The 13,045-nt window shown below is 45.0% G+C and overlaps 1 protein-coding gene across 2 annotated transcripts in view; it reads left to right on the top strand.

Moving 5' to 3' along the window:
• The window catches only part of OLFM2 (olfactomedin 2), a 502,740-nt gene extending 490,486 nt beyond the window's left edge, over positions 1 to 12,254 (top strand). For both annotated transcript variants that reach the window (XM_063931494.1, XM_063931495.1), the window contains exon 6: positions 11,388 to 12,254. In XM_063931494.1, coding sequence (XP_063787564.1) covers positions 11,388 to 12,062 — 675 coding nt within the window. In that variant the 3' untranslated portion in view covers positions 12,063 to 12,254. The remainder of the gene's footprint in view (positions 1 to 11,387) is intronic.
• The last annotated feature ends 791 nt before the right edge of the window (positions 12,255 to 13,045 follow it).

The raw sequence follows: 13,045 nt of genomic DNA, 5'->3' as shown, positions 1-13,045 counted from the left end.
TTAGTGGCAGTGTGAGTGCTGTGTGCATGTGAGTGGGTTGGTTGTGCAGTAGTGTTCGGAATATGTGTAAGGAGCATTATGTGTGTCATGTAAAAATGCATTAATAATGTGCAACATATGTGTAAAGGGCACTATGTGTGTCATTATGTGTTTAAGGACATTAATAATGTGTGGCATACTGTATGTGTAACAGGGTACTACTGTATGTGTCATTATGTGTATAGGGGCACTAACAATGTGCAGCAAATGTGCAGGGGGCACTATGTGTGTCATTATGTGTATTAGGGCATTAATAATGTGCGGCATATGTGTAAGGGACATTATGTGTAAAAGGGCATTAATAAAGGTTGTCATCATAATGTGTAAGCACATTATGTTTAGAAGGACATTAATAATGTGTCTCATATGTGTTAGGGGCATTACTGTGTGGAATTATGTGTTTAAGGTGCTCTTCTATGTGATGTTGCGTATAGAAAGGGCACTACTGTGTCGTCTAATGTGAATAAAGAGCAATAGGGTGTAGTGTTACGTGAATAAGGAGCAATTCAGTGTGATGTAATGTGAATAAGGGGCTCTACTGTGAGGAGTAACGTTTATAAGGTAAAGTGATACTACTGTGGGATGTAATATGAATTATGGAAACTATCGCATGATCAAATGTGAATAAAGTGCAGTACTGTGTGGCGTATTTGGAATTGGGGTTACTATTGTGTGGCCATGCCCCTTGCCAGCAAAAACATACCCCTTTTTGGGCTGTGCGCCAAATGTGCGAACTGTTCCTATTTAAAATATAGGGGGTACAAACTACAAACACCAAAATAAGGACTGCTATGGCTGAGGGGTGATGGTTCTGGGAAAGAAGTGCAAGGTCAGAGGCAGAACCAGCAGTGGTGCTAGGGGGCACTAGCCAAAATCTTGCCTAGGGCATCATATTGGTTAGGGCCGGCTCTGCAGGGATGTAGGGAATGATTAAATATTCTCTCTAAAGAGCTACGTAATATGTAGACTCTATTAATAACTGATAAAAGAAATGCTTTTATTGAAAGGAGTTTTATGTGAGCAATGCTAGGCTATTCGACTTCAGAGCGGTGTGTAAGGGGTTAAAACAGGAGTGACCCACTTGTGGCTCTCTAGTACAGGCCTTGGCAGCGCATGCTGGGTGTTGTAGCTCACCAGTTGGAGCGATCCATGTCACCCAGCCTTTAAACTTTTACACACTGCGATGTGTTTACGTGACCTTGGCTAAGATGGCTCCAATGACCTTCTGTCCCATAACCTCTCTCCAAGTGTTAGGTCGCATGGCTTGTATACAACAATCACCCTTTTAATCTATTCTAAGTGCTAATACTTTTAATGCTAAGTACCGGTGTAACACTATTGATTTCCAGCAGTAACCCCATCCATTCTGTGTGATGGCACCATCAGCTGCAAGCAGTAACACTATTGATTGCAACTTGTAATACAATTCATTCTGAGACGTAATGTCATCAGCCCCGAGTGCAGGCGAAACACCATTGATCCCCAGCAGCCATGCCCTGCATTCTAAGTGATGGCTGTATTGGATATTGGTGGAAATCCCATTACAGCAAAGTGCCAGGGCAATATAATCTGCTGCCTGGCTCATTCTCCCTGACAAAGCAATAGCTCTTAAGTGGTATTAATACTGATACTAACTTGGGTACTTATGAATTGATACTCCTCATCGATCCATGGCATACAATCACTTTGTTTAAATGTAAGAAAAAAAATAATATGAATAATAGTTTAAACTGATATTAAAGCAAAAGGTTTTCCAGAATAATACAATGTATTCCTTGCTGCTGTATTACAGAACTCATTTGTATCAGCTGTCAGCAGTCTCCTCTACTTCACGCCAAACCTGCATTTGTACCATTGTATTCTGTGAGCTAATGTATTAGATACATACATACAAGATAGATAGAGAGATAGATAGAGAGATAGATAGATAGATAGATAGATAGATAGATAGATAGATAGATAGATAGATAGATAGATAGAACCTCCATTGTCTCCCACTGTGGGAGGGAGGCAGCGGGATGAACCCATGAGAGGGGGAGGGTAAAGGGCCCCATACACTTATACGACATGACGGGCCGTCATGTCATATAAGATTTTGTCCAACCTCCCGGCAGCCTCCCCGTTGGTAAGATAGTATTAGATACAGGTTGAGTATCCCATATCCAAAATGCTTGGGACCAGAGGTATTTTGGATATCGGATTTTTCCGTATTTTGGAATAATTGCATACCATAATGAGATATCATGGTGATGGGACCTAAATCTAAGCACAGAATGCATTTGTGTTTCATATACACCTTATACACACAGCCTGAAGATAATTTTAGCCAATATTTTTTATAACTTTGTGCATTAAACAAAGTGTGTCTACATTCACACAATTTATTTACGTTTCATATACACCTTATACACACAGCCTGAAGGTCATTTAATACAATATTTTTTATAACTTTGTGTATTAAGCAAAGTTTGTATACATTGAGCCATCAAAAAACAAAGATTTCACTATCTCACTCTCACTCAAAAAAGTCCGTATTTCGGAATATTTGGATATGGGATACTCAACCTGTATATCGTATGCAGTTATTTTTTTGCATACGATGTATCTTTTACTATCCTATCTATTTACTGCGGGATCCGACATATTACGAGTGCAAATATGTTGGATCTAGGGGGATCCGAGCCGATGCTCACGGGAATGCGCATTGGATCAGATCGGCTTTTCAAGCACCCCGAAAATGGCCGAGTTCACCCAATATATCGGGCCGAATGCCCGAATTGGGCTGAAATCGGGCAAAATCGGCCTAGTGTATGGGGCCCTTAAGACAGTGTAGCAGGATGAACCAGGCAGAAAGGGGATGGAGTGGGGCAAAGTGGGTGGTGGGATTCCGGCATCGGTATCCTCACCGCCGGGATACCGACAGCCAGCAAATTGAACTGATCCCATGGTAACAAGTGGTGGTAGGATCTAGTGTATTTATACTGACAAAATGGCACATCTGAATAATCCCACACTCTGCAGCCATTTTAGAGATTTCTTTAGCAAAGAAGAAAGAGAATCTTCCTATACAAGTATGGAGGACAAACAGCGCAAATTGAAATGTACACATTCTTTAAGGAAACCTCCCACCCATTTACCTTTCCCAAACTTATGCTATCAAATAGATGGTGTATCTGTGTATATTATGGGCTTGTCTCACAGTGGTGTTCCCTGCACTAATTGTATGACGTGCTAGGCTATCTCCAGCTCTCCTCATCATTAATGGTTCATGTCCGATGTAGAATACTTTTGCCATTGATGGGGGAGAACCAGATGGTTTCTCTCCATCGATGGCACAGTATAACCGAATCCCCCACCCTCAAATATAAGGTGAAACCATCGATGGTCACCCATTGCACAGTAGGCTGCCATCAATGACAACCATCGATGTCGGTCACACTGATGGCCATCCCTACTGCAAATGCAATAGTTACAGCAAGGATTATCAGGGGGTGTGGGGTTGGGAGGATATGGGGACAAGAAAGGCAGGGGAGGGTTAATAAAAGGTGCAGCAGTAAGGTTCCTGGACGCAGACCTGCCATGAAGGCATAAACCACACCACCAAGATGGTGTTCACAATATGGCGCCGACGTGCCACCTCCAAGCCTGCCACACCCGTTGTGCTGGGTCACAGCAGATATACTGGCATAAGACTGTTGCACAATGTATATTACACTGGATATCTGTACACAGATACCCAAATGACTGTCAGTTTACTGTCAATCACAACCGCAGTAGGAAGACATCATTTCATCAGATATAAATCTTGGATAACAATTTATTAGTATTCCTGACTATTCCATCCATCTAGTGTCATGGGGGAAGAGTTGTTCCCAGCAGTCAGGCAGATTATACTGCCACATAAACTGCTGCTGAGACGTTACCTTGTGTGCTGCCTTTTATGGCGCTGCGGATCTCTTCCCAGACACACGGCAGTAAAGCGGAAGCAATTCATGTAACGGGCACTAAACTGGTGCATAGTATAGATAACATAAAGTATTGGGACTATGGGGGTCATTCCGAGTTGATCGCTAGCTGCTGATGTTCGCTGCTTAGCGATCATTTAAAAATACGGCAAAACTATGCATGCGTATGGGGCGCAATGCTCACACGCGGCGTACAGTTACAAAGGACCTCGTCGTTTTGCACTGCTTCTAGCGATGATTCCATTCGCACAGCCGATCGCAAGGAGAGTGACAGGAAGAGGGCATTTGTGGGTGTCAACTGACCATTTTCTGGGAGTGTTTGGAAAAACGCAGGCGTGGCCGGGTGTTTGCAGGGCGGGTATCTGACGTCAATTCCGGGACCTTCATTGCTGCAATCATCGCACAGAATAAATAACTACAGGGTTGGTCTTGTTCTGCACAAAATGTGTTTCTAACCGCTTGGCTGCACATGCGTTTGCACACTTGCAAAGCGAAAAAACACTCCCCCGTGGGCGGGGACTATGCATTTGCACGGCTGCTAAAAGTAGCTAGCGAGCGATCAACTCGGAATGACGGCCTTTGAGCGCTCAGTATTTATATCTTAGAGGACTTTACCTGCCAATATAGGCACTACTGCAACCAGGGCCGGTTCTGGGGCTTTGCGCGCCCCGGGCGGCAATGGGGGGCGTGGCTTCGTACAGGGGGGGTGGTCATTTTTTACGCCCCCTGTACAGACTACTGTAGCGCTCTGAAATGTGGCCCCCGCTGCCCCCCCGCCGCCGCTGGCCGCTGTGAAGTCCTTCGTGGAGAGGTCCTTTAATGTGCAGTGCGCAATGACGTCATCGCGCACCGCACAGCAAAGGTCCTCTCCACGAAGGGAACTAGACGCGCGCACCGCACACGTGGAGAGGACCTTTGCTGTGCGGTGCGCGATGACGTCATCGCGCACCGCACAGTAAAGGACCTCTCTAGTTTCCCTTCACAGCGGCCAGCGGCAGCGGGGGACAGCGGGCAGCGGGGGGCACAGCAGCAGCGGATCTTGCCCTTGTGCGGTGCCCTCCGGAAGGCGGCGCCCCGGGCAAAAGTCCTGCTTGCCCGTGGCAAGATCCGCTACTGACTGCAACACATTCATGGAAGTAATCAGGGGCGGATTGGTCCGCCGGGACACCATGCCAGATCCCCCTAGGCCGGTCCAATTGTCCCCTCAATGGCCGGTCTCTTTCACTCACTGGGCCGGCTGCCGCGATACGAGCTCGCCTCTGATCAGTCAGTCAGCGTTAGGTGAAATCTTCTGCGCATGCTCAATGAAACTCCGATGTGCTGCCCGGCGCACTACCTCCCTCCCTCTCCCCTGACAGGCATGGTGTCCCCAGTCTCACCGCTTCTAATGTGTCCTAGACCCGGCTGCGGCGACCGCCCCACAGCCAGCGGAAAAGCTCAGAGTCTGGCCGCGCTGACTGTAGGAAAGGAGGGGTGAGCCGCAGGCAGGGAAGTGCCAGTAGCGCACGCAGGGGAGGGGGGAGTTCTGAGTAATGAGAATCCCTGCTAGACAGCTAGCACAGAAGCTCTGCCTCTTGCGGCGTCCATATATGACAGCACCGGAAGCAGCGTGCGGGGCGACTGTCTCCTCCGGCGGCTCCAACAGAGTACCGCTTGATCATCTAGTCTGCTGTACTGAATGCTAACTAGCACTGAGCGCAGAAGTAGCTGATGTCTATTGCTCTGCGCTGAGAGAAGTGCTGGGAAAAGTGTATTGCTGGATGTAGCCATATGGCATTATGGCAGGGGCCACTGAAAAAAAGAAAAAGGTAACCAGGGACATGGACATGTTGGGAGCTTACTGTACAAAGATGTGTGCATTTTATATATATATATATATATATATATATATATATACACACACACACACACACACACACACACACACACACACACACACACACACACACACACACATCTATTTACAGTATCTATCTATACATAAAAACACACACAGGTATGTCACATATCTAGACTCCCCCCTCCCACACACATATCCTACATTTGCCCCTGGATTATATATATCTATATATATATATATATATATAACAAAACTCTCGGAAGGCGGCACTCTGGAGACTGTAGAATTTGTCCCCAGTTGTACCTAACCCCCCTCCCCACAGCCTAAACCTAACCCTCCCTGGGGGTGCCTAACCCTAATTTCCCCCTACCCACAGCCTAACCCTAGCCCTACCACCCCCACAGCCTAACCCCCCCTACCCGCAGCCTAACCCTAACCCTACCACCCTCCACAGCCTAACTCTCCCCCACAGCATATACCTAAGTCCCCCCATCCGCGGCTTACAGTAGTGAAGTTCGCCGGCTCGATCGGGATTCCATTGTTCGGCATCCCGGCGCCAGCATTTCAATTGATGCCGGCATTGGCAGTCGAATTCGTGTCGGCATTCCGGCATCTCCATTTCCGAAAGGTGGGATGCCGAACGCTGGTATCTTAACCGAACCATGTGAAAACCTTCTGATTAAGAATCAGGCCCTATAAGGAGGGATCTCGCCCCCTTTTACAGACCCCACCGCCTCAACAGACCCCGCCCCCATTCGGGCTGCCTCCATCAATTTCCCGGGCTGGATTTCCATCCCAATCCGCCCCTGGAAGTAATGCAATCTAGTAGTGATACATGTATATGCTGGAGAGTTGCGATCTAAAGATCCAACAATTAAGATTAAACAGTAACATCAATAATAACAAAAGGAAACACAATAATTACACATACAGTTCATGGGGGATTCGGTCGCTAGGTCGACAAGATTTAGGTTGACATTGTCTAGGTCGACCACTATTGGTCGACAGTAACTAGGTTGACAGGGTCTCTATGTCGACATGTTCTAGGTTGACAGGTCAAAAGGTCGACATGAGTTTTTCAAAACATTTAGTTTTTTGGAACTTTTTCATACTTTACAATCCACGTTACCTACGACTGGGAACAGTAACCTGCCCGAAGCATGTGAGGGGACACAGTGCACTAATTGGGGTTCCCAGTCACTGTACGGTGAAAACTCATGTCGACCCTTTGACCTGTCGACCTAGAGACCCTGTCGATCTAGAATCCATGTCGACCTAGTTACTGTCGACCAATAGTGGTCGAGCCTAGACACTGTCGAATTAAGTGTGGTCGACCTTGCATACCACACCCAGTTTACGGTGAGAGACACATATGCGGCAGATGTACTTTGCCTTGGAGAGAGATAAAGTACTAACCAATCAGCTCCTGACATTTTTCAAACACAGGCTGTAACATGACAGTTAGGAGCTGATTGGCTGGTAATTTATCTCTCTCCACTTTATCACACTCCAAGGTTTAGTACATCACCCCATAAAATGAGCTGTCAGCACACAGCTAAGCTGGGCACACAGTATTAGACAGTGGGGCTGATTCAGAGGTGGACACTTTTGTCACCTCTGTTGTGTCTTTGTATACAGTGACTGTGCGACAAAATGCAAATGCCACAGGAGGCGTCTTGTGTAAATAGGCGCCTTATGCCGGCTTCTCTGGTTCCGCCCCCATTTTCTGGAATGCTCCCCGTCACCGCCCCCATATGCCAGCAGCATGCCAATCACGCTGCGGCTTTCGTTGCACAGTGACTGACGTTGCAGAAACAGATCTGCAGGTGCACAGTGCGGATCCTGAGCATGAGCAGATGTGCAAATATCAGAGGTTCACAGAATGTGATTTACATAATGCTCTATAGCTGAACCAATGGAGCGAATATCTGATTGGGGAGCAATTTATTAGTCACTGTGGGCCATGTTCATAATGAGCAAAACCATGTGCACTGTCGGTGGGGCAGATGTAACATGTGCAGAGAGAGTTAGATTTGGGTGGGGTGTGTTCAAACTGAAATCTAGATTGCAGTGTAAAAATAAAGCAGCCAGTATTTACCCTGCACAGAAACAATATAACCCACCCAAATATAACTCTCTCTGCAAATGTTGTATCTGCCCCCCCCCCCCCCCCCTACAGTGCACAAGGGGGCTAATTCAGACCTGTTCGCTCGCTAGGTTTTTTTTACAGTACTGCGTTCGCATAGTCGCCGCCCATAGGTGAGTGTATTTTCACTTTGCAAGTGTGCGAACGCATGTGTAGCAGAGATGTACAAACAGATTTTGTGCAATCTCTGAGTAGACCAGGACTTAAGGCCCATACACACTGGGCAATTTTGAGCTGAAAGCAGGTAACTTTTGGTGTGTTGAGCTGCTTTCAGCTCAAAGCCGCCCAGTGTGTATGCATCAGCGCTGAGCGCTGATGTGCGCTCCCGCTTCATCGCCGGTGGCCGCCGATCATCTACTGGTATTACCAGTAGATAAACGGCGGAGTGATCCGCTTTCCATAGCGTCCTGCTATGGAAAGCCGTTCACCCCCGCTGACATCGCTGGGCAGGGGGGGAAAAGCGCTCAGTGTGTATGCACCTTAACTCAGCCACTGCGATCACATCAGCCTGTCCGGAACTGGAATTGATGTCAGGGACCCTCCCTGCAAACGCATGGACACGCCTGCGTTTTTCCAAACACTCCCAGAACACGGTCAGCTGCCACCCACAAACACCTTCTCCCTGTCAATCTCCTTGCGAACGCCCGTTCGAATGGATCCTTCACACAAACCCATCGCTGAGCGGCGATCCGCTTTGTACCCGTGCGACGCGCCTGTGCATTGCAGTACATACGTATGCGCAGTTTAGACCTGATCGCCCGCTGTATGAAAACGCAGCCTAGCGATCAGGTCTGAATTAGGCCCATGGTTTTGCCCATTAGTGTGCTTTTTTTGGTTTGCTAACAAATCTGAATAATCCACGTTGTCATTTCTTTTGATTTCTACAACAGGATAGGGAGGGTGGGGACTATCTATTGTGTGCAGCACAGTCTATAGCGTTCTCCCAATATGGCCGACGCTGTGGCATTTGAAGCAATTTCTGCCTCAAACACTCTAGTGTTCATGCATACACATTACCCAATTATCGTCTGATCGGCCCGATAATTGGATATAGTAAACACAATTTAATATTCTCAAACAATTAGGAAACACAGTCGCAGTCTAGAGTATCTTTATATGTATAAATGGTTTACATATATAGAATAGACTATAATTTCCTCAATAAATATACCCAGCTACAGTATATGTTTATGAAATGATGTGTGGGAATACTAATAGGAGATCCTCTTCATGAAGCATGTAATGGAATCCACATCCTTCATCCATGACTTGTGTTCATCCATGACTTGTGTAATCCCTGCCATACATGAAATCCCACAATGGAGAGTCCCCTGTGATTCAGCAATTGTTTTTGGCAAGCAATAAAATTACTGTATGAATCTCTGCACAGATTGGATGGGCGAGTGATCTGTAAGGTCAGCGATCCCAACATAATACGTGTCAGGAGTGGAAGTATCCACAATTTTCCTGACAGCCAGAGCAGAAGATATATCTATTACAGAGATTCCACGGGGAAGGGGGGACAGCCGCCATCAATTATTTAGTAAAGGTGGAAATGCCATACCTTAAGATTTGTTATATAGATATTTAATATACATTACAACTACTGTAGGTTCTTGCAGTATTATTATTATTATTATTATTATGTATGGCAAGCTTTGTGGCACACCTATTTCCCTTCTTCCACTGTGTCAGAAGCAACTTCATCTGTCAGTGTGTTTTGGAGCACTGTTTCAATCTTTGCAGATGATATTAAACTGTGTAGGGTAATTAATTCAGAAATAGATGTGGAGTCTCTGCAGAATGACTTATCTAAACTTGAAATCTGGGCGTCTAAATGGAGAATGAGGTTCAATATAGAAAAATGCAAAGTTATGCATTTCGGGACTAAAAACTAGAGTTGAGCTGGTTCGGTTTTACTTGGATTTACTCGGATTTACTCGAATCTCCTTATTGGCTCTCGGATGTCACGTGTTTTGGTTAGCCAATAAGAAAAATCTGGAAAATCTGACTTTGCGATAATTCTGGCGTTATGAACCGAGTAAATCCGAACCCGCTCATCTCTACTAAAAACAAACTTGCATCCTACATATTAAACGGGGAAAGTCTAGGGGTAACAGTTTTTGAAAAAAGATTTGGGGGTACTCATTGATAATAAGCTTAATAACCGTATACAATGTCAAAGCGCAGTAAAGAAGGCAAGTAAGGTGTTAGCGTGCATAAAACAGGGAATTGAGACAAGGGACAAGGATGTAATCCTGCCGCTGTACAAATCATTGGTACGTCCTCACCTGGAATATTGTGTTCAGTTTTGGGCACCACTGTATACAAAAAATATCAGTGAACTCGAAAGGGTTCAAAGGAGAGCTACTAAATTGATTAAAGGGCTAGAGAGACTGGATTACGAGGAAAGGCTTACTAGGTTGAATATGTATACACAGGAAAAGAGGCGTCTAAGAGGAGACATTATTAATGTCTTCAAATATGTAAAGGGGCACTACAAAGAGTTATCAGAGGAATTATTTATTAAAAGAACTCTGTTGAGGACACGTGGGCACTCGTTGAGGCTGGAGGAAAAAAGATTCTGTACGCAAGGGAGGAAAGGGTTCTTTACTGTTAGGGCAATAAGGATTTGTAATTCCTTGCCAGAGAAAGTGGTAAGGGTGGACTCTGTAAATGCATTTAAAAAAGGAATGGATGAATTTCTGATTGAAAAGGATATTCAAGGTTACAACATTTAAAATATTGACATTGTTAATCCGGGTGTAACATGACTTATAGTTGTTAACTAGTCCTGAAACATTCTTCAGCAGGTACAGTAAAATCAACTCAACTTAATACAAAATACAGGTTGAACACGATGCGCATTTGCCTCTTTTCAACCTCAATTACTATGTTACTATGTATGAGTGTGGAAAAAAAACCCATGCAAACATTGGAAGAACATGCAAATGCAAGACATATTATTGATTGTTCAGGAATTGGACTCATGAGTGAGTCAGTAATGCTAATTACTACGCCAACTGTGCTACATGTAGTAAATAATTCACCCGTAAAATATAGCTGTTCATTATAGAACATATGTGTTTTTCTGTTTGAGTGCTTTATCTTCCCATTAAATAATGCATATATTGTTTTTTATTTTTCTATGGAAAAAGTGGTGCTGCAGACATTTTGCAGGTTATATAAGTCAACTGTCGTAAAACTATGCTCCTAACCTTAGTGGAGAGAGTCTCTTTCTTTTATAAATGCTTTCTTGTTTGTTTGAGATTGTTGTTCCTTTGTGTAGATTTATAAAGTACTACTATTGGAATCATTTTGAAGAGCACATTACTGTAACACAATATAATTCGTTTTTTTCAAGTCCCCTTTTAACAGCAGGTTTTGTCTCTCCTAGGTCTGGTACATGGACGGTTACCTAAAAGGTCGAAGAGTCTTGGAATATCGCAGCCTCAATGACTTTATTAAAGGGCAGAACTTCGTTCAGCACCTCCTCCCTCATCCTTGGGCTGGCACTGGACACGTGGTTTACAATGGCTCTCTGTATTATAACAAGTACCAGAGCAACATTGTAGTGAAATACCACTTTCGATCACGCAGTGTCTCTGTCCAGAGGAACCTCAACAATGCTGGCTACAACAACACCTTTCCCTACTCCTGGGGTGGGTTCTCGGACATTGACTTCATGGTGGATGAGAATGGGCTTTGGGCTGTCTACACAACCAACCAGAATGCAGGAAATATTGTTGTCAGCAAGTTGGACCCCCAGACCCTGGAGATCCTCCAGACCTGGGATACCGGCTACCCAAAACGTAGTGCTGGAGAGTCCTTTATGATATGTGGCACCCTCTATGTAACCAATTCTCATTTAGCCGGAGCCAAGATTTACTTTGCGTATTACACAAATTCTTCTACTTATGAGTACACAGATATTCCATTCCATAACCAGTATTCACACATTTCTATGTTGGACTACAACCCCCGGGAGAGAGTCCTCTACACTTGGAACAACGGTCATCAAGTTCTCTACAACGTCACTCTGTTCCATGTTATAAAGACTTCTGGAGAGTGATGCAGACTGTGTAGGACAATCATCTCACCTCCTTTTTGTTTTTTTTTTGTTTAATTCTTTTTACAGTCTGATAATTCCAGTTATTTCTATAAAACGCACAGAACACAAAAAGACTTTCACGTGGTTGAGTGAGCATGGTATTAAATAAACCTTTTTTTTTCCAGTGGCAAATAAAGACAGTATTTGACATTGGCAGACTCTGCGATGTAATATTTTATTTTAAGTAATCTATCATACAGTATAGTTTATACAGTATAGATTAGAAGCAATACACCGCTAACTTAGGTTTCAGAGCAACCTCTACTATTTGTTTTATTATTATTATACAGATGTTACACTAATCTTACCTAGGAGAGGCCGCATCGCGATTACGACTAACTGTGGCAAGCTGCGGCCCATTCGCAGTGACGCAAGCACCATGCAATCCTATTGGACCCACGTGAGTGCGCAGTGCACACGCACACCTGCGGCCGTGTTATACGGTGTAAACCCGTGGAGTGTAGGCTTAAGAAGGACACATCAGTATATAATACTGACAATTATATGTGATGCGCACATCACCCATACATATGGTGACCCAATATCCCTTATGCTTCTGCCCATTCCAATGAGAAATATGTGATGTTGGAGTGATGTTGCGCCATTGTTAATGGTGTTCACGCAAGGCCATACCTAGCAGTGTGCAAGCAGTGCCATGGGTTGCAGTGTGCCTAGAACAGCTCCAGACAGGTACCCTGCAGTCTGTGCACCCCTCGGATCGTCCTGAGTGTGGCACATTCCGGACAGTGCGGCACATACCGGCGTCGGTTGCCATGCCCCCTTTGTGACATCATCAATCAGGGGGTGTGATTGGGGTGTGGCCGGCACAGCGCGCAATGCAGCCCTATTACAGCTCTGTGTTCACACGCTGTTCCAGCATTGAGTGGGATTGTATTACTCCGAGAAAATATTTATTCTTTCATATTCTTCCCTGGTTTGCAATC

The sequence above is a fragment of the Pseudophryne corroboree genome, chromosome 6 (assembly GCF_028390025.1).
Source record: "Pseudophryne corroboree isolate aPseCor3 chromosome 6, aPseCor3.hap2, whole genome shotgun sequence".
In the NCBI taxonomy this organism is placed as follows: domain Eukaryota; kingdom Metazoa; phylum Chordata; class Amphibia; order Anura; family Myobatrachidae; genus Pseudophryne; species Pseudophryne corroboree.
Note: the sequence above shows the minus strand (reverse complement) of the source record. Positions and strands in the feature narration are given on the sequence as shown.